This window comes from Gracilinanus agilis, chromosome 1, assembly GCF_016433145.1.
Source record: "Gracilinanus agilis isolate LMUSP501 chromosome 1, AgileGrace, whole genome shotgun sequence".
Taxonomy (NCBI): Eukaryota; Metazoa; Chordata; class Mammalia; order Didelphimorphia; family Didelphidae; genus Gracilinanus; species Gracilinanus agilis.
The window spans coordinates 350,084,313-350,106,020 of record NC_058130.1 but is presented as its reverse complement, the minus strand read 5'-3'; the positions used below and the strand labels follow the sequence as shown (position 1 = coordinate 350,106,020).

The window sequence follows — 21,708 nt, the reverse complement described above, 5'->3', positions numbered from 1 at the left end:
TGGTATCTTGTTTGAAGAAAGCAGTAAGGCTGTATGTGTGTGGTATGGCATGACAAAATACATAGGATTATGGAAGAATTCTATTATATTGAAATAATTTCTTTTTAATTTGAAAAGTCCACAGGCCCCAAGTTCAGAATCCTATTCTGCAGGAAGCCTTCCAAATCCCTCATCAATGGGTGGTCCCCTCCCCAATTTTATCTAGCATAGACATGTGTATGTACACGTGTCGCCCTCCCCCAACCACTAGAGTGCAAGCTCCTTGAGGGCAAGAGTCTAATTATCAGCGGCTCCAACTCAGAAGCCCGGCTCGAAGAGCGGCCGAAGAAATACTCAGTGATTATTGATTGATTAGGATCATCTGGTTCTTTTTTTTCCTTTAAAAGCCCGGGGAAGGCGAGCTCATGGTCATAGCAGCTGGAGGGTTTGATCTAGTGACTAGTTAGTACAAAAACCCCTGCCTCAACCAGCGGGTAAGAAGCCGAGTGCACGCGACCGTGACACATTGCCCCGGCTCGCGCAGTTCGCGGGGGAGGCGCGCCCCAGGTGAGGCCGGCCCCCCCCACCCCCCGCACCTCCCAGGCCAGGTTGCCGGGGCGACGCTTCCGCACGCGCGGAGAGGGCGGCGAGCCCAGAGCGCGCGCAGCCCAGAGGAGCAGGGGAGTTGTGAGCTGGGTGGCTAGACCTGCCCGGCGCCGACACTCCGCGGTCGGGAGCGCGCTCACTGCCGCGCCTCCTCTCCGCTCTTTCTAGGCTCTCGTCGGCGGCGACTACGCGGCGTAGTAGACGTTGGGGCTGTGGGTAGGCGACGAGCATCGGGATCGGAATGAACAGCGGCGGCGGTTTCACCTTGGGCCTTGGCTTCGGCCTGACCAACACGGCTGTGATTCAGGTTACTAACCTGTCGTCGGCGGTGACCAGCGAGCAGATGCGGACCTTGTTCACTTTCCTGGGAGAAATCGAAGAGCTGCGGCTCTACCCCCCTGAGTAAGTCCTGGGCTCTGCTGGGGGGAGGGGCGCGGGGGGGCGGGCGCCATAGAGACCGCGGGATGGGGGCGTCCGGGCGCGTAGGGCCACGTGACCTCCGGGCCGCCGCCGCGACCATGTTGGATTAGGGCACTGGGACTCCCTTCAGGCAGTGGGTTTTTTTTCCTCCTCTTTGGTCCCGCCTCCTATTAACCCAAGTTGAAGCTATGTATGGGCGCTTGGGGATGTCGTAATGTTTATCGGAATGGAGGCATGTTGGCACAGTGCCGGAAGAAGATCTTTGCCCTGTGCCCATATGTCCATATTCCTTCCCGGGCGGGGAGATGCGCGTGTGTGCGTGCGTGAGTGTGTGTGTGTGTGTGTGTGTGTGTGTGTGTGTGTGTGTGTTTGCGTTTGCCTGAATCTAAGATGGCCGCGGATGGGCCTAGGAAGAACCCTCATGGCATGATCCTGGAATTAACTTCCCGCGGTGGGAAGAAGCGCGGGGATGTCTTTTGGGGCCAGTGGCCGGCGTGGGAGCCAATCTGGGCTTGGCCACCTTCACCCCTGCCTTGGATGAAGTCCACCCATAGTCCGCTGAGTAGCGCCGGGTCGGGTCGCGAAGGAGGCTTCCACCAGATCTTGTGGCCTGGGCCCCTAATATTTGGCCGTACCTTCCCATTTCCTCCTGAGAACCCCCAACTTTTCCCCGTGCTCCAGAGGTCGGAACCATCTACGCGTTGTCATGATTTTATGAGGTTTTGCCGAACTGGATGCTCTGCCTCCTTTTTCCATGTCCTTTGCCCTTAGAAATAGGACTAGTTTCGATGATTAGCAGGAAACTTAAAAAGAATATTTTTTGAATTATGTTTCGCTCAAAACTATGCCCTTTCATCATTTTTTAATCTTAATTTCTTATATGAACTAAAGTTTCCCCCTACTCAGCAAGCCATTACATTTGTCAAAGGTTGGCAGGCAATAGTTAAGCAAAATCCCACAAATCAGTAGTCTTAACAGCATGTTTTATGCCTTGCTGTTTTTAGTATATTTGGTTTTGCAGAACAGCCCTTTATTAATAGTTGCTACCTGAATCCTCCTAAACACAATATCCACTTAATTTCTTTTAATATTAATTTTTTAAAAATTTGAGTTCCAAATTCTGCCTACATCTTCTTTACTCACCCATTGAAAAAGCAAGCAATGCACATTAATATATTACTTTGTAATAGAGAATGTCCTAATTCCTACATAAGATTGGTTCAGTGGATTAATCGTTCTTACCTAAATATTTAAAAATTAATTTAGGTTTGGAGGTAGAGAACTGAGTGCTTGTCTTTGAGGTCCTACATAAGAATGGCTCAGTCAGTTAAGTGTTTTTACCTAAATATTTTAAAAATGGATTGAATGCCGGTCTTTGAGCCTTGGAAACCTGGGTCAGTCACAACCTCTCTCTGCCTCTGGCAGCTCCTTTGGCATTAAGTACAGGTTTTCATTTTTGTTGGTGTAAGGGGTCTTGCTTTTTGCTGGTAGAAAGCTGCCCGGAAATGGAGGGAAAAAAACCAAATCATTTTTTTTAGAGAGGCTGGACTATAGTCATGGCCAGTCCCTGTTTCTATTTTGTCCCTTCCTGACCAAGTCGACGAACATTATTCGCCAACTAATAACCCACCCTACTTGGACAAAAAAGGAAATAGTCCCCGTAATCAGGGACTGGCTTCAGTGGAGGAACACAGCAAGAACGCTGAAAAGTACACCAAGTAACTTCTTATCGCCTTATATTTAAACCACAGATGGGGGATGGAAATTATAGGACCATAAATTTAGAATTGAAAGCAGCCATCTTGTCCAGTACTCTTTATTTTACAGGTGAGGAAATTGAGGCCTGGGGAGTTAAGCGATTAACCCAGGGAATAAGTGCTAAAGCCTTTATTGAAATTCTATCAAAATACTGCTTCTTTTGAAAAAAATATCCTATCAGAGGGGGCATTGGAATTGTCCTGGGAAGTAAGCTAGGAATTCTTCAAAAGAGTGTCAGGAATGCATTTTAGTGCGTACAAAAGCAAAGAGGAGGGTATTGGAATGTTATTTGTAATAAACTATTAGCAGGACAGTTGAACTCCAATTCTGAGTGGAATATTATTAAATACTACTTTAAGGGAAGGTAGAAGAAGCCTTATTGTGACAGGCTTTAAATGTCAAGTGGAGGGTTTCGTATTTTTTTTCTTACCAACAGTAGGGTGTCCATTCTTAACATTACTGCCAAAGTAATCTTTCTAATACAAAGTAAAAATAGACACAACTCTACTTAAACACATTCAGTAGTTCCCAAATGAACTTACACTGCCTTAGCCAGACCAGATTGCTAGTAATTTCTTGATCTTGATTTCCTTTTTGTATCATAGTGCTTTTATGTAGGCTATCATATGGAATGAATTCCTAGCATACTTCTAGTATTTTAAATCTCTTTAAAGGCTCCTTGATGCTTTTCCCCTGATAACTACAGCTAAAAGTGATCCCTTCATCCTTGAGTCTTTCATACTTCTTTTTTTTTTTTTAATACAAGTAAAAAATTTACAGTAAGTAAAAAACTGACCTACTGCCCTTGTATAAATGCTAATGTGATCTCATACTACAGAATTGCACAAAATGAACACTGAAGGGAAGAAGTTAACCTGGAAACTTATAATGACTTTTCAGTAGGGACAGAAATGACCAGATTGAAAGAAATTTGTATATAGAAAAGTTTGTCTTTAAATGGACATAGTTGATGATGTTGAGATGAACTTAACATGTTCTCCTTTTTACATACAAAAGCATTTAGATAGCTCCCAAAAGTATGTATTAATAGGAAAAGTTCTGTATTTGTAATGAATTCATAAGATGGAAATCATTTAGGCACACTCTGCTTATGAATTAATTACATGAAAGTCAATCGGCATCTAGTGTATGAATGAACTCTTAGGAAACTCTCAATACTCATGCTTTTATATGCTTGACGCATTATAATGTATTAATAATTGTCTATGTCCCCATTGATTTAAAGCTTCTTTTTTTTTTTTTTTTTAAACCCTTAACTTCTATATATTGGCTCCTTGGTGGAAGAGTGGTAAGGGTGGGCCATGGGGGTCTAGTGACTTGCCCAGGGTCACACAGCTGGGAAGTGTCTGAGGCCAGATCTGAACCTAGGACCTCCCATCTCTAGGCCTGATTCTCAATCCACTGAGCTACCCAGCTGCCCCCGATTTAAAGCTTCTTGAAGAAACTGTTAAATAAATTTTTTCCCCTTGACTTACTAGCCCCCTCTTAATGGAAAAGGATGGGAAAAAGAATAAACATTTATATAATATTTACTGTTTGCCTGGCACTGTGCTAAACACATTTTTTTTTTTTACAAATTCTTACTCATTTGATCTTCATAATATCATCCCAATTTTACAGTTGAAGAAACCAAGACAAACAGGTTAATTGACTTGCCCAGGATTACTTTTCTAGTTGTTGCCTGAGACTGAATTTAAACTTAGCTCTTTCTGAATCCAGGTCCAGGTTCTATCCATAGTATCAAAAGCTGCATAGGTATACATAAAAACAACAGACACATAAAATATATAATGTATAAAATTTGTAAAGCACCATACAAAAATACCTAGATTTGTCAACACACAGATGTACTGGGCACTAAGTATAAGAAGATACTTAATAAATGTTTGAATAAAAATAAATAAAACATGGTGAGGAATGGTGGGTATGTGTCATAGAGAACATAGGTACCTAGTAATAAAGTTTTCTTATTTCAAATATTAAGCCACTCAATTAGTGCTTACAGTTTCACACTAAAAGAGGTAATGATCACATTCTAGCAAAAATCTGGGCTATTAAAAGTATATATGTGGTGAAAACAAAAGAAAAAAGTAATATAAGTACATGGAGGCAAAAAAAAAACTTTAATTTCTCCCTCCCCACCTCCCAGAAAAGATTAAAAAGGAATTATTATAAATGACAGTAAGCTTAAAGCTTGAAATATTTTGTCCAAATTGAGATAGACTCTTTTTGTGCTTGTAGTTCCTTTGAAAAAATTGTTTTGAAGTTTTCCATTCTTAAATAACATGTAGAAGCCAGACTTTATAAATAAATGTAACTGCCAGTTAATTTGATTTTTTTTGTTATTGTTATAAATTGAGGTTATAAATTGTTATAAATTGAGCCTGTTGAGATGGATAAATATTTTTATATTCATACTTTAAACATTGTTTTCGAGTTAGAGCTTCTGATTTAGAACATTAATAAACTATTTTCTAATTACTCATGACTTGATGGAACTTAGTTTAGTTTAAGTTTAGAAATATATTTTGTTAATAAAATTGAAAATTACAGCATGTATCATTGAAGGAAAAATATTTTTTCATTCAGCAGTGTAAAAATTCAGATTTTTCTCAATGACTCAAGATTCAGATTTTTTTTAAAGAAAATTTTAAAGGAAATTTCTAATTGTTTTATTTTTAATTTGCCTTTTTAAAAAAAAAGCCTCAGGCTTATTGGACAAAACATTCCTTTATTTAGTTTTAAAAAGTAACTCAATAACATATGTTAAATCTAACCAAAAAATAAAATCTATCAAAAAACCCAACAGCATAGGTGTATTTGTTTTTTGTTTTGCTTTTACCTTCTTCCTTGTTCAGGTAACATGAGAATGGATACCAGCATTCTCTTGGACTCCATAAATTTTTATTCACCTCTGCTTTATATCTATCTCTAACATTATTTAACCATATTTAAATTTTGTTTAAAGGTGGAAAACTTTTTTCATAATACTCAGAAGTTGACTTTGGAAGTTACAGAATTGGTCCTTTAATTTAGCTGTCAAGCTTTTAAAAGTAAAATTCTGACCTTTTGAAAGTTTTGGTTGCTGTACAAAATTGAACTTGGGTGAAAATTCAAATTTTGTTTTATGGTTTTTTGCTGATCAATCTTTAGCAATTTCATATAATCAAAAAAACCAACTCTTACTTTCTGGCTTAGAATCAATTCTGTGTATTGGTTCCAAGGCAGAATTATGCAATGGGGGTTGAGTGATTTGCCCAGAGTTACCCTGCTAGGAAGTGTCTTGAGGTCAAATTTGAATCCAGGACCTCTTGTCTCTTTAGGCTTTGCTCTCAATCCACTGAACCATCTAGCTGTTCCCTGATTCCAGATAATTTTTAATTGTTGCCAAATGCTGTGTATAATTTAAGGTTAACTTTTAAAACAAGATGCATTCATTCTTGTTTGAAATACAGTTGAAAATTATAGTCCCTTTAAATTATAATAAGAACAAATCTACTGAACAGTTCAGATACACTTGGGAAGAAAAGAAGTTTGGAAGTTTTTCTTAGACTAATATTTTTAAATTTCCAGTTAAATTTGCTTATATAATTTTTTGACAGTGGCACTTAAAATTTTTCTTTCTCAGTGTTAAAAGTTAGATTTACATTTCTATCTGAAAATCTCACTTTCTTTTATACTTTTACCTAATATCTATTTATGAAGCAAATAGGAAATGGAGATTATATGACATGCCTTTAGTAGGTAGAATGTCAGAGCAGTATCGAGACCCAATACTCCTATTAGACTATTAACTTTCACCCTGTGTAGTTTATTTCAATTATGTGCCATAGTAATAAGCTCATGATGTGCCAAATTTTTTTGTCCTCAGAATTGATGAATTTCTGATTTAAACATATAGGGCACTTGGGTTGAAATCAGCACTGTTTTCTGAATTCTTCATTGAAAGGCTTTGTATAGTGAAGTAGTACTGCAGAGGCAGCTTGACTATTTTGTCCAGAACCCTCTTAGAGACATAGGACTAAAGTTGGGTACAAATCCCTTAATAGTTGGTTGGGGGAAGCAAGTGAGATGATGGGGCAGTCTCTAGGAGGAATATCCTGGGAAAAGGTGGTTGGGGAAAAATGGGACAAAGATATTGTTTTAGGTCATTGGTATCAAGTTAAAATGAATTTCTACAGGCCACAAAACCACAAATTAACATCTGTGTTGTATTTTTATTTATTTTGTTAAACATTTCCCAATTACATTTTAATCTGTTTCCTGCCTCTCTTGGGAGTTTTGTAGCTTGCTAGTTTGATACCTTTGTTCTAAAGGACAGCTATATTACCAGTCAGTCTAACTAACTTATGTAAGTAATTTTAATGTTGCTAAAATATGCCTTTATTCTTTTTTTAAATAAGATTTTTTTGATATCTGTTTATTATATCATGATGGTTATCCCAAGTAAACCTCTCCCATCAAGCCATTCTATATAAAACCACTTTTAGTTATTTTTTTAATAACAAACATTAATTTTAACCTTCATCATCATCATCATCATGGCATTTACCACATTTTAGAGTGGAGGGCTTGAGACTTGATTAAAAAAAAAACAACATTTCTAAATGATCCCAAAGGTCTTAACCTCTAAAATGATTATTATAATAGTAAGTTGATCTTTAGTCTTCTGCTGTTCCTTGTGACTTGCTGTATGTTTTCTTTGGGTGAAAGTATCATGTTAATAAGAATTTATTAACTTAAAACTGTGCACACAGGCTTTAAAACTTGTGGTTGGTGACTTTTTATGTCTAGCTAGGTAGAATGATAGTATGAAACTGTTGTGCACACACCCTGATGACCCATATTGTGGTTACTTCTAATTATGTGACAGGGTAATATCTTTTGTATTTGTGGTCAGCTTGCTTATAAGACAATTTAGCAAAATAGGCTTTAGAACATGTCTAAACATTTAATATAAAATGTCTGGATTTTCTCTTGGTTACAGTTGAGCCCTAAATGGTGTTAAAATGTTTATTAGTGCCTGTAGTGTGCAAAGCACTCTATTGACCACTAGGAATAAAAAGGCAACTTTTGAGGAATTTACATTGTAAGAGTGTGTGTGGCATAGATTGAGACTTAATTAAGCCCAGAAGTATATGCAAGAATATTTGAGGAACAAGAGTACTTAAATGCTAGGTTTCTCATCCTAGTAGAAGGCACCTGAACAAAACCTTTGAGGAAATTGGGGATTATGAGAGAATTAGGAGGAAAGTACATTCAGGGAAGGCATTGGAATGTTGAATTGCAGAAACAGCTAATCAAACAATTTGGCTAGGATATAAAGTCATAAAGCATAAACTTGAAATAAGGGTGTACCCCTATAAAGGAAAGGAAGGGAAAAACAAAGGCAGAGAGTTTTAAAAAGGTAGATTGAGCCATTTCTGCTTGATTCTATAATAGTGGGTAGCCATTGGAGATTTTTGAGCAAGGAAGTAATGTGTCTTACTAATATTATTTGGGCAGTTGTAGAGAGCCTAAATTTTGGAGGTTATTATTGTAGGAAGGAGAGAGTTCATAATGAAGCTCTAAAGAGGTTGGCCTTATGAGTAGAGGAAAGGGACCAGAAGGGAGTATGATCAAAAATACTTGGCAATTGAATGTCAAGAAGGAGTGGTTAAGAATGATTTGGGGATTGTAAATGATCTAAAGCTGTGGAATCAAATTCAAATAGAAAAGATCTCTAATCCCTACATAAAGATTCCTTCAAGTGGCATATTGACTTAGTTTTAAAATGTATTATTATAGTTTCTTTGTTTAATTGTATATTTATTTTGTTAAATATTTCCCATTTACATTTTTCTCTGGGTCAGGTTGCATTGGAGAGTTGTGGATCATGTTTTACATCTCTGGTTTAAAGAAACTTTTTAAGTGCCATTATAAAGAGACTAGTAATGCTTAACTACCCCTACCCATCTGGTCTCTCTAGATCAGATCAAATTGTTTTCAAACATTCTGATTAACACTGGGCAGTGCCCGTTGTAGAATAGTTAGTTGACATGATCATGAAGACATTGAAATAAGTGGATGTGTGTTGAACTTGGTACAAATAGACAGTTTGGTCAGATGTATTTTAATAGTGTATTTTAAGTCAGAAAATTTCAATGATTTCTTATGTAAGACTTTATAATTAATCATCTTTTAAAAAGGAGCAACAAATGAAAGATATAAATAAGTTTATAAGACTGATTGTTTCTCTTTTTATCTTGCAGCAACGCACCTCTTGCTTTTTCCTCCAAAGTATGTTATGTTAAGTTTCGTGACCCATCGAGTGTTGGTGTGGCCCAGCATCTAACTAACACGGTTTTTATTGACAGAGCTCTCATAGTTGTACCGTGTGCAGAAGGTTGGTATTTTAGATGTTTTTCTGTAATGTCAGTCTGTCCTTTTTGTTAATGGCGTTTAGCTTTCCCAGAAATTGGCAAGTAGCTGGTACTCTGTTTTGTGTGTTTTAAAAACTAAAATGGAATTTGGAAACATGAAAAAAAATTTCCTTTTAATAGTAAATTACATATTTAAATAATTGGTTCATCTGTTTTTAGCTACATATTCTAATATAAAAATTTTTGTAGTAATTACAAATTATAGAATGCTTCTTAAAAGGATTATGATCTTAAGTTAACAAGGGATATTATTTATTTAAATACCACAGTGGGTAGGAGTTTGTACTCCTGAACATTCAGTTCTAATAGTTTTTTCATTGAGACAAAACAGAGTGGGCACAGTTTGCCAATTTGGGGTTATCTAAGTAATGGTGTCTGTGTTAATGATAAAAATATAATCAACTTCATTAAAGTTATTGATCTTAATTTCACAATTCTTGATACTGATTTCATATAAAACAAATTTATTTTTTACTTTCACAGGCTTTTTTTGAAGTTAAAAAATATTTTCTAAGAAATCATCAGAAAGGCCAAAGGCCTTAAGGTTACAATTCATTAAGGTTAAGTGCCTTACATTATCTTAAGAACAAGTAATTATCAGTATTGATTTTTAAGTAATAGCATTTTTTAGTCTCTCGAAATTTATAATAGGCCCTGTTGAACTTGTGGATTTAGCTATCAATATTTACATAAGTACTATACCTGCCACATTTTAAATGATTCCATTTATGGAAGATTTTGCTTTGTAGCATATGGGAATGATTGATATTTTAAAAATTAAATTTCTGAAATATTTAATGAATACTTTAATTGGAGGGCTCATATCACATGAATAAATTTAACTTCCTAAAAAAAAGGAAGTTACTGTGTGATAGTGACTAGATTACACTTACAAATTTTTGTTTATAATTCAGGATGCATTATCCTGGGATATTATAAACATTAAAAGTCTAGTATAGTAAGGACAGTTTTGTTATAGTTGATATCCCAGGATAGAACATTCTGGATTTTTAAAAAATGAGTTTTTAAAATGGTGTTATCCATAAAGAAGGAAATATAATTAATTCTTTGTGTAATATCTCGGTATAGTCTGATCAATGAGGGATATTCAGCCTACAATAGTTGGGGAAGGGATGATAACTATTTGTTTTTGCAAGGTTGGGAATGAGGTAATAAGTGCCCCTTCCCAAGTAGAAACTGAATGGTGAAGAATTCCCATAGAAGATATCTCTCACTGGAATTTGATCAGCAAGCAACAAAGATTAAATGTGCAGAAGCTTACCAACAGCTGCACTTTTGAAAGACTATACTATTGGTAACAGAAGGTCTTAGGTGTATTCACTACTGAATCAGAGGAAAACATTTCACTTATTACTTTACCAGCGTTACTTTGGTACATTGTATATATTTTCCTTGAGAACTTATATCTTAATATTAATACTTTAGCAGCCTTAATTTTGAGTTGTCTTAATTCCTTTTTTTGGGGGTAATAATCAGTAAAGGCAAAGTAAGATTTTAATTAAGGTTGAATGCTTTTACCATTTTGAGATAGAGGCTTTCACAGTATATGAATGTGAAAATAGCATATTTTTATTGCATTTTAGTTAGAAATAAATATGTGTTTTTTTAGGATAGTAAACTTACCTATGGATAATTGAAATATTAAAAAGTAATTAGATATATTTTTATTCAAAGTGTAATTGAACTAAGAGTTTAATATGGCAAGAAATTGGTTTACAGAAAACATGGAGGTTCACAGTGGACATTATCAAATTTTACACTGAGCTGAATAATGCTTTATTATTGTTCTAAAAATAGCATGTTGCTACAGAATAAGTCAAAAGGAAAGAATTCTAGTTGAATACTGTAAAATGAGAGATTCTGTAGATCATTTAAGCAGCAATCAATACTGCCAGCATTTGTTTTTGCATACTTTAGAAATAGCATTGTGACAGAAGAGAGAACCCTAGTAGAAGCTTATGGAAAGTGTTTTTTCAGTTTATTTTAGCTTGCTGCTTTAGTTCAGGCATTATCAGCAGTGGAAATAATGCTCCATGTGTAACATTACATATTAATCATTAGCTATTCCTATTCATAAAATGCCATTTAAAAATATAGTTTCATTACCTTGTCCAAATGTGATTTTTTTTTTCTCGCGTGCATCCCCAGATATCTCTTTAAATGTTACACTTAGAAAAAGAAAAGGTTGAAACATAAAGGTGCCACATAACCATCAGTCATAACTTTATGTCCACATTTTCTGGTAGATGGATTTTGACTATTAATTTGGTTTTGTATGTTTTCTCTATGTGATATTTGTGCATTATTAGATGACTAGACTGGCCAAGGCAGACCTGTTTACACTTGCCTGAGTTAGGCATTGTTTGCCATGCCACTAAACCTGCCGTCAAGTGAAACCTTCATGGGGGAAATGAGATCGGAGTCTGACCCGGTGAAGATGGACGCCCTGTCTCTGTTTTTTATTGTTTTACTTTACTTTAATTTCTTTTTCTTTATTTTGTCCCTTTTTTGTTTTTGTTTTTGTTTTGTTAATCTCTTTCACTTTAACTTGTGAACTGGTTATTCCAGTTCTTTGTAAATGGTATTCCATTAAGAGTTCATGACATTTTGTTTCAAAGTTGTATATGGAAGGAAGGTAGTATATTTGCAGTTCTCAACTTAAAAATGTAGAATTAAGGCCAAATAAATTTTTTGTCAAAAACTCAGTTTTAGTGCTTTGAAACTTAGTTTAGATCTTAATTGGTGTTTATTAAAGTAAATCTTTACTAAAACAGTGATAAATATACTTTCCAATGCTTTCTAATCTCAGTGAAACTTTTTTCTACAGACTACTTTCTAAGACTAACTTCATCTTTCAGAAAAAAGTTAATTTGTAGCTTCTACTTTCATTTTCCTGGAGTTTTAGGCATATCAGAATCAAGGATATAGCAACCCATTTTTTATAATATAGCACATATATTACATATGAAGGCTGGGGTAAAAAGACTTTCATTTTTGATACTTAACCATTACAGAAAAAATTCTTATTTTCTCTAACTAGGAAGTCTTTTAGCCATCTACTTTGGGAATGCTTCTTGGAGGGGGGGAAGCTGTTGGCTTTTTTGATATGTGTGTGTGTGTGTGTGTGTGTGTGTGTGTGTGCACGTGTGTATGTGTGTGTTTGCGTGTTTGCTTGATTCTTCTGTTGAAAATTCTTCAAAGTGTTTTAGTTTGTGTAAATGGATTGAGGTAGAGAAGAGTATAGTATATATTGTCTTTCCTAGCTGTTGTCTTTAATAAGCACAGATTAAAAGAGATGTCCATTTATGTTGCACAGTTATACACTGAAGAATTTTAAGGATAAATTAAGTAGGACTGTATCTTAGGAATGAAACAATGAAATTTATATTTTCAAGTTTCATCAATGGCAATTAGAATAAGAAAACAGTTTTCCAGCATACCATTTGGCTTCATTATATTCTGATTTATTACTGAGAGGTAGCATTCAAAGTATAAATGAAAATTTCTAAAACTTAATTGATTAACTTTTTGATATGCACTGAATTCCTCTTCCTCATCCCCCAGGCTCATAACTTAATAACACTTTCTTCTGTGGTTATCTCTTTATTAGATGACAGTGTCATATTTGAGGCACAAACTGACATTACAGTTTGTCTTTGTGTATAACTGCCATAGTAATGAGCGGGTATTAACATTATGTTCTGAATTCAAGGATGAAGATTAACTCTTCAGGACCTGTTCAGATTTTATAACTTTTAAAAATCATGCAATCTATTTTATAAAATATATAATCCGCAATTGGTTGCCTACATAAGGAGTGTAGTTATTTGGCATAGATAAATGTACTAACATTAATAACTAATGTAGGCTAAATTATAAATAATTGAAGTCGTCAGTAAGGCCACTATTTTAATTCTGTGCATGTTAAGACTGCATGTATAGCAGCTTATTTTTCAAATAATGTAGTACTAGGAATAATTTTTGTTATGCTAGTCAAAATAGGTAGCATAATTTGCTTCAAAATTTAGGAAACTAATATTGTTGACTTGGTTGTAACCCACCAAATCTAAATCTAGAAAACTGTAACTTCTCTTCAATTACTGTAAGTTAGGTACAACTTTTTTTTTTGTTTAAACTTTGCATCTTGAACCCAAAGTATTTAAGACCTGATGATATTTCTCAGGTTTTCCTTATACATGTAATTATTTCAAATAGGCTTATTCCTACAAAAACCCAGCACGGTGCTTTTGAGAATTTGCTACACCAGTTACATTTTTCTCTGGGATAATTTTATGTACTCTGAATTTGAGTCCCTTAGTTAGAAAGCTTATAATGGGGTTGCATACACATATCCACTCTACTACACAGGTATGAATAGTACCTATAAAATGTTTATAGACTTAAATCTTAGAGTCAGATTTTTAAAGTAAAATAATTTTTAGTTTAAGCATTTTTATTCAGTAAAATGAATAATATCAAATTAGATGGAATGCAGTAACAAATGGATCATTGTCTTTAAATTGTGGTTGGTTTTTAGACACTTGCCAGATAGTTATTAAAAGGCAGTTGGACTTTTAAAATCAAGTCATTGAGGTTGTTTTTTTCTTCCCCTCTGAAAATGTAGGGAATTATTTGTTACTTCTATAGCCATTGGGAGTTATTTGTAACAAAAGACAATGATTATTAATTGTCCCTTTTCAAGCAAGTATAATTTAAATTAGATTTAAAATATAAGCATTAAGAGATTTCTTGAGGGCCAGATACATTTTCTTGCTTAATTACTCCACTTCCATAATTTTTAGCATAATTATTCAAGGAACACATAGAAATTGATTCTCTGAGGCATCTCAATATGTCACAGAATTTATATTTGTATTAGTTAAATGTGTGAGGATCCTCCACCCCCACCCCCACTCCTCTAGCCCCATTTAGATTAAAATGGACACTCCTCACCCCCAACTTGAAATAAACATGGAGTCTATCTGGGCATCATCAGTATTGTTTGCATCACAGATAGGTAGTTTCAGTGATAGGAAAGGGGCATTGGTTTAGGAACAAATTTCAATTCGCACATTTGTTTTTTTTTCTTTTTTTCTTTTTTTTTCTTTTTTTACTAATTTGGTTATTTGCCATTTCTGGGGATTAAACTTTAAAAAATGTTCTTCTTTTCTGTATCTGATGTTCTGTGTGCTATTAGTGATGCAGCCAACACGAACGGTTGTCATGTGTAACACAACTTTCGATCACCGCGAAAACACCGTCCTGGGAAAGCGTCCATGCTTGATATCGTTTGGTTCATGAACATTAAGTTTCCAGTACAGGTGACCCATAGCTCAAAGTGTTAAATAATTGTCTACATTATTCAGTTTTTAAAATAATATTCCATTAATGAGATTGCTAGTCTTTGAAGTTTTGATCACTTTTATTTTTCCTAGTAGAGCAGGGTAAAGGAAAGACTTAAGTTCTTATTTATTTCTTTTTAAGGATCTGATAGATAGATTCATTTATTATTATTATTTTTTAAGTGCAAGGGTAATTGTAAAATCATAGACTAAAGTTTATGTGGTGTTTCTGCTCTCTGTAATGTTTGAAACTTGCCTCTCCAGGTAAAATTCCAGAAGAATCCAAAGCCCTTTCTTTACTGGCTCCTGCTCCAACCATGACGAGTCTGATGCCTGGTGCAGGGTTGCTTCCTATACCAACTCCAAATCCCTTGACTACAGTAAGTAGTATTAATCCTTTTAGGTTTTTGAGCTGACAAAATTATTTATAAATGATTTAATTGCTCAAATTTGTAAACAAGTGACTGCCCTATTGAAGAAATTGTCTCTATTCTTAGTAGGACATTTTAGAAAATTAATTTGAAAAGTATTCCATCAGTAAGTTTTACTGTTGAAATTTTCCTCTTAACATTGAGCAGAATACTCTCAGGATTATTTTATTGAAGCATCTAAATAATATCAAAAAATATTACTTCTAATACTCATTAGAACAAATTATAATTTATGGAACTTTTAGATTATGGTAACAACATAAATTTCATAGTGTGGAATGGAAATTTTGGTTGAAATTTCTAATTAAGTAGAATCTCTACTCTTCATTACCACTTCCTCCTTTACCTTTTTTTTTTGTATCAGTTAACCAGAAGATTTAATTTATTTAGACTTGTTGCCGGCCCCCCTCCCCCCCCAAAAGGGCAGCAAGTTGGAAATGGTGAAAGAACCCATAGCTTAGGGATACTTTCTCCTCAAAAGTTATGGAACGAGATCATAGAGATCTCCTAGAGATTTTTCTCATTTAAGCTTGTGATTTCTTCTCTGTTTTTGGTTATTATTCACTTCATACATATTCTTCCCCTCTTTCAGATTTAGATTTGGAGCAAAAGTTATTGTATATTCAGATCCCAGGCATAAATATTTATTTTGGTTTCTGACCTAGGAATCTTAGTTGCCCCCCCCCCACACACACACACACTTTCTCTTTGAATATGTGGCTTTTTACAAGTGATTCTAATCCCTTTGTACTTTTGGTAACCAGACATAGTAACCAAAAGAAACAGTTCTCTTTTCTGCCCTTTTAATTCCATTCATTGTCAGGCTACCTCATTCATTTAACTTTTCCTTCCCTGTATAGAATTGACCTAAGTCCTCTGTGCTAGTCATAATTCAGAAACACTTCCTGTCTATTATCATTTTGGTACTCCCATCTTGTCCAGGAATTCCTTATTGACTTCCATTTCTTGACACTTTATAATAAAATTTAAATGTGGGATCTTAGTTTACAAGTCCTGCTAGATGATCTTCATAATCATTTTGGGACTATTAGGAACTGGAATGCATTTTGCTATAATGGAATTTCAGGTCTGAGAAAAATCACCAATGTTTAGGAACTTGTATATTCTATGAAAAATATATTTCTCAAAATTCTTGAATTTTATTCTTAAGCTATTGGATTTAGAGTAAGAAGGGTAACAGTTCTTGGTTAGACCATATCCGAAGTAGTGTTGTGTTCAGAACTAGTGGATCAATAAACTAGAGAACATCCAGAGAGAACAGTGTAGCGGAGGACCTTACATGTCATACAAAGATTAAATGAAGAAATTAGGGGAGATAGCATAGTACAGTGGAAAGAGCCTTTGTTCTTTCTGGACTAAGAGGAACTAGGTTCAAATTCTGCCTTAGATGTTTATGCATTTTGGGGCTATGGGCAGTTCACTTAACTTACTCAGCTTAAATTTCCTTATCTGTAAAATGTGGGGATTGGACAAAATGACCTCTTGGGCTTCTTTTAATCTGAATTCTGAATTGGGAATGTGGTAGCTGCTTTCCAAGTATTTGGAAGGCTGTTAGATGGGATTACACTTGCTCTGTATGGCCTACTAGGACAAAATCAGGAGCAATAGGTAGAAAATGCAAAGGGAAGAATTTTAGGCTTTTGTTTTAGGTAAAGCTTAATTGAGGCATCTAATAGTAGGATTTATTGCCTTTAGAAATAGGCTCCCTCTTTTTAGAGGTCTTTAAGCAGAAGCTGATTGGCTGCTTGGATTTTCTTTGGGGTATGGGCTGACCTATAATTCTGTCATGACTTTAATGAAGTCCTTTACAAATTAGTAATTTTCAGACCTGTCGTTTTAGATCTGCTTCTTACTTATCTTTGTGACTTTGAACAAATCACCTAACACCTTTGAGCCTTAGTTTTCTCATTAAAAATGAGTGTCTCAGTTGGATTAGGTGTTCATTAAGAAACAACTCATTCCTATGATCTTATTTCAAAAAGCTTCCTTAACTCTTAAAAGTCATTTTATAACTTCAAATCACATTTGACATGGTACATATTATGTGGGATGGTGAGAGAAGTCCGGGAATGAGGTTCGGTAAAAGAAGAGCAGCTATAGGTCAAAGGGCAAGGGATCATGTAGAGTTGAAGTGGCTAACTGTTGAGTTTGGAAAAGGAGGAGGATGCAGTTAGAACAAATATAATGGTCTGAGAAAGTACTAAAGGGTAGAGGGAATAGAAGTTTCCATTCCTACTCAGGAGCTGATGAATGAAGCTAGTGAAAATCCCACAGCTGTGCTGACTGGTACATTATATATTCATGTCATCCAAACATAACTAGGCCCTGAGTTGTAAAGAAGTGGAGTTTTTAGGAAAGTAAGAAGCATTTTCTCAGCTAAGAGAAGGGAGGAGAGGATAGAGAGACTCTCAAGAGCTAAGTAAAGACTTGAGATAGTTTCTTATAAAAAGATAACCCTTATCTTTGTAAAGGAAAACTCCTCTATGTGTACACTTTATCCCAGGCCCAGCTGTTTTTGTCAGCAAGTTGTAGACTCAGTTATCCCTCTTCTCTAACTTTCAATCTTTCCCTAATACCTTCAAGTATGTTTGTCTCCTCCATTTCTTCAAAACAAAACAAAAACCCTTCCCTTTACCCAGACATCCATCCAAACTATTGTCTTATATCTCTCCTTCTTTTCTGAGCTTAATTCCTTGAAAAAGTTGTTTTCACTCATTGTTCCACTTTGTTTCCTCTAATTCTTTTTATCATTTTACAGTCTAGCTTTCATCCTCATCACTTGACAGAAATGGCCTTAAGCTCAATTTGTCCAAAACTCTATTATTGTTCTTTGAAATCTAACATCTTATGAACAGGCTTAATGAAAGATTGTTACTATTTTCTAAGGATCAGAAAGGTTTATCAGTCTAGATTGGGTGATGAATTTTTCTGTTGAACTCTTGGTAGAGAGGTCAAGATTTCTCTTAAAGACTACTAAGGCAACTCTCAAAAATCATCTACTAAGGAGTGAGTAAATAATTTCTGATTTGCATTGGTGGAGGAAATATACACACCAACACAATAAAAAGTAATTAATTTACTGGAGAAATCTTGTGTTGTGATTCTCCTAATTGACCATAAGTATTTTATTCAACAATATTCATTGATTAAAGCTAAGCCTTCTTAGTGTTCACTTTCTAGCATAAGAGATTTAGTCCAAGGTCAAATATAGAGTCCTCTATTTGATTTTTAAGTTGTGGCCCCTTCCTGTCTTTCAGGCTTCTTATTTTTATAGCTTTCCATATATTCTATGGTTTAGCTAGATGGGCCTACTAGTTCTTCACATAGGACCTTTTATCTTGGTATATGTTCCCTGTGCTGCCTCCAGTTCTCTGCTTCTTCACTTCTAACTTCTAGTTCCTCTGGCTTCTTTCAGTTCACATCCCACCTTCACTGGAAAGTCTTTTCCAATTCTCACTACTACTACTGCCATCCCTTTGAGTTTTACCTTCTATTTACACTTTATCTTTTCTATATGCTATTTGTATATTGTCCTCCCCCATTAGAACAGGAGCACAAAAACATTTGTTTTTGCCTTTCTTTGTATCCTCAGCACTTAGCACAGTGTCTGACCTATAGTAAGTACTTAATAAATGACTGACTTTTAATGGTTAAAAACAAATATGCTTTTCCTTTTTTTTTTCATAACAGCTTAGTGTCTCACTTAGCAGTTTGGGAGCTATACCAGCAGCAGCACTAGATCCTAACCTTGCTACACTTGGAGAGATACCACAGCCACCACTTATGGGAAATGTGGATCCTTCCAAAATTGATGAGATTAGGAGGACCGTCTATGTTGGAAACTTGAATTCCCAGGTAAGAAATTAAGGAAGAAACTGAATAATAATCATAGCCCTTCATTTTTCTTCTTAATGACATTTCCACAGATTGAAGTAATATCTGTCTGATTCTTTAGATCCGCAGATTTATAATAATTTATTTTCCTTTTTATTAGACAACCACAGCTGATCAGCTCCTTGAATTTTTTAAACAAGTTGGAGAAGTGAAGTTTGTTCGAATGGCAGGTGATGAGACTCAGCCAACTCGATTTGCTTTTGTGGAATTTGCAGATCAGAACTCAGTACCAAGAGCTCTTGCTTTTAATGGAGTAATGTTTGGAGACAGGCCGCTGAAGTAAGAAATGCTAATAGGAGAAATTATAATGATCTTGGAAAAATTAATTATTGCTCTCGATTATGTTAAATGTGCCTTTTTTTTTCTTGGCAATTGGCATTTATAGGGGATGGAATTTATGTTTATATTATATACCCCTCCTTTTAACTTTCCTGTTTTTGTCAATTCCAGTAATGTCCTTTCAATAATGCTTTTCAAACAAGGAGCCAGTTTAGATTCTGTCCAATTAGTTGCCAAGTCTACCTTAACATTATTTAGATTATAAACCTTATTTAGTGTTAATTAAATATGGAAATACTGACTCCCATATAGCATTTAACAAATTTTATGGATATTCTATGTATCATACTTTTGAAAAAAATGATACAGACCATTTTTGGTGGTGGTGGGGATCATTTGAGACTACTTTTAGCACCTTTGTTAAAATCAGTTGCTTTAAGTGCATAAAGAGATATAATATCAAGAAATTTAGAGGATTTTCTATTTTTAGGTCACATTCAAAAGTTGTATCATAAGCATATTGTAACTGTCTTCTTCAAAACAGTAATTTAGATTATTTGGACAAAATTTTTGGTTTAGATCAGTGATTCCCAAAGTGGGTGCCACTGCCCCCAGTGGGTGCTGCAGCGATCCGGGTGGGGCGGTGATGGCCACAGGTGCATTTGGGGAGCTGTGAATAACTGTAAGGGGGCGGTGATAGTATGTGACAGGGGGTGCTAAGTAGTATTTTTTTGGAAAGGGGACAGTAGGCCAAAAAAGTTTGGGAACTACTGGTTTAGATTGCTGGAATTACCCATTTGTCCAGATTTTTGATACATTGACTGAGAGATAGTTGGTATTAGTGGATTTTTTTGATCATGTCGTTATGTGTAAGGTGCTGTGCTCGGTACAGGGGATATAAATACAAAAGTGAGATAGTGCCTTCCCTTGAAGAGTTTACATTCTATTAGGGAATATAACGTGTTCACAAATAAGTGCAGAATATAAATGAATAAAAAAACATTGAGTGCTTATTATGTACTAGAATCCATACTTTAATGCTGGGGATCTAAGTCCAAAAAACCAGTCCCTGCCCTTAAGGACAATGTGTATTGGAAAGAGGAATATTTTGGATTGGGAAGTCAATAGGGATGGTGAATAGAGCCATAGGACTTGTAATTGTCATGTCCTTAACAGAAATAATAGTTTGCTTTTGATTATTGCTCCAAGAGGTATATGTGGAAAGGGAAGGCATGGCAGAATACTGAGGTGTTGACATGACATGCAGATTGCTACAGAGCAGTATGCAGAATGGTAAGACTGGGACTAGTTATGAGAACTTAACAAATCAGAAGCAAGCAAGACCCTGGTCAAAGGCAGGGCATGAAGATGACTAGAAAGCAACAAGTTCAGTAGTTGAAGGAAGGAATGTACTAAAAATTACAAGATCTGGAAAGATCTCTGTGAGTAGTACATGAGCTATACTTTAAAGGAGCTTGTGAACTAAGAACTAACAACTAACAATAAAAGGGGAGCAGATTGCAATCATGGAAGATAGCCAGTGCATAGGCATGGAGGTGATATAATAATGCATACGAAGGAGGAGCAAATAGGTAGAAGTTTAATTGGAGTTTAGGATATATGACTAGAGGAATGAATAGATAGCTTACCAAATGGAATTTGTGTTTTTTTCTTAAAGGCATTGGAGAGCTAGTGAAGCCTTTTGGATAGGGGAATGACAGAGTCATACCTGGACTTTGGGAATGTCTATTTGACAGTTCTGTGTGAAAAGAATGGATAATAGATGGGAGAAACTTAACAAAGGGGTAGTCTGTTGGGTTGTCATGAGAGTGTTATTAGAGTCTAACCTAGGATGCTTGTGGTGATAAGAGAGAAGAAAAGGGAACAGAAATGAGAGACATTGGTAAGGTAGAGTTGGCAAATTGATTAGACATCAGAGTCTAGGATGGCCCCTAGTTAGAGAACCTGGATGACTGGAAGCTTGGTGGTGCCCTTGACAGAAATAAAGAAGTTAGGAGGAGTATGTTTAGGGGGAAAGAGAATGACTTGTAATTTGGACATGCTGGGTTTGAGATTTTTCTGGGACAGAGAGGTGGAAATGTCCAGCAGGCATTTGAAAATTCAGGACTAGAACTTATGAGAGAGATGTGATCTGGATATATAGATTTGGAATTCTGTATAGAGAAGATATTTGAATCTGTGGGAGCTGATAAGCTCACTCAAATGTACATTTATTAAGCACTTTCTAAGTGACAGGATTGTACACTAAGAGGAGATAGAGAAAAAATAGGACTTAGGTAAGACCTTAGAGTACAACCATGTATAGAGGATGGTATATTGATGATGAACCTGAAAGAACTTGAGATCAGTCTGACAGGTCTGAAGAGTGTGATTGAACATAGACTATTTGAAGACGAGTAGTATGAAATGAGATTAGAAGGTTGGAGCCAGATTTTTAGTGTTACAGGAGTTTGTATTTTATTCTGTAGGCATTGGGGAACTGCTAATGGTTTT

At 35.5% G+C, this 21,708-nt stretch overlaps 1 protein-coding gene across 5 annotated transcripts in view; it reads left to right on the top strand.

Moving 5' to 3' along the window:
* The first annotated feature begins 732 nt into the window (after nt 1-732).
* SREK1 (splicing regulatory glutamic acid and lysine rich protein 1) overlaps nt 733-21,708 on the top strand; it is a 36,364-nt gene continuing 15,388 nt past the window's right edge. Inside the window, exons 1-5 of one of the 5 annotated variants that reach the window (XM_044663480.1) lie at nt 733-987; nt 9,036-9,169; nt 14,834-14,949; nt 18,712-18,876; nt 19,016-19,194. In XM_044663480.1, the coding sequence (XP_044519415.1) occupies nt 827-987; nt 9,036-9,169; nt 14,834-14,949; nt 18,712-18,876; nt 19,016-19,194 (755 nt within the window). In that variant the 5' untranslated portion in view covers nt 733-826. Of the gene's footprint in view, nt 988-9,035; nt 9,170-14,444; nt 14,549-14,833; nt 14,973-18,711; nt 18,877-19,015; nt 19,195-21,708 lie in introns of those variants that run through there. The other 4 variants (XM_044663464.1, XM_044663456.1, XM_044663471.1 and 1 more) reach the window with 4 other exon arrangements.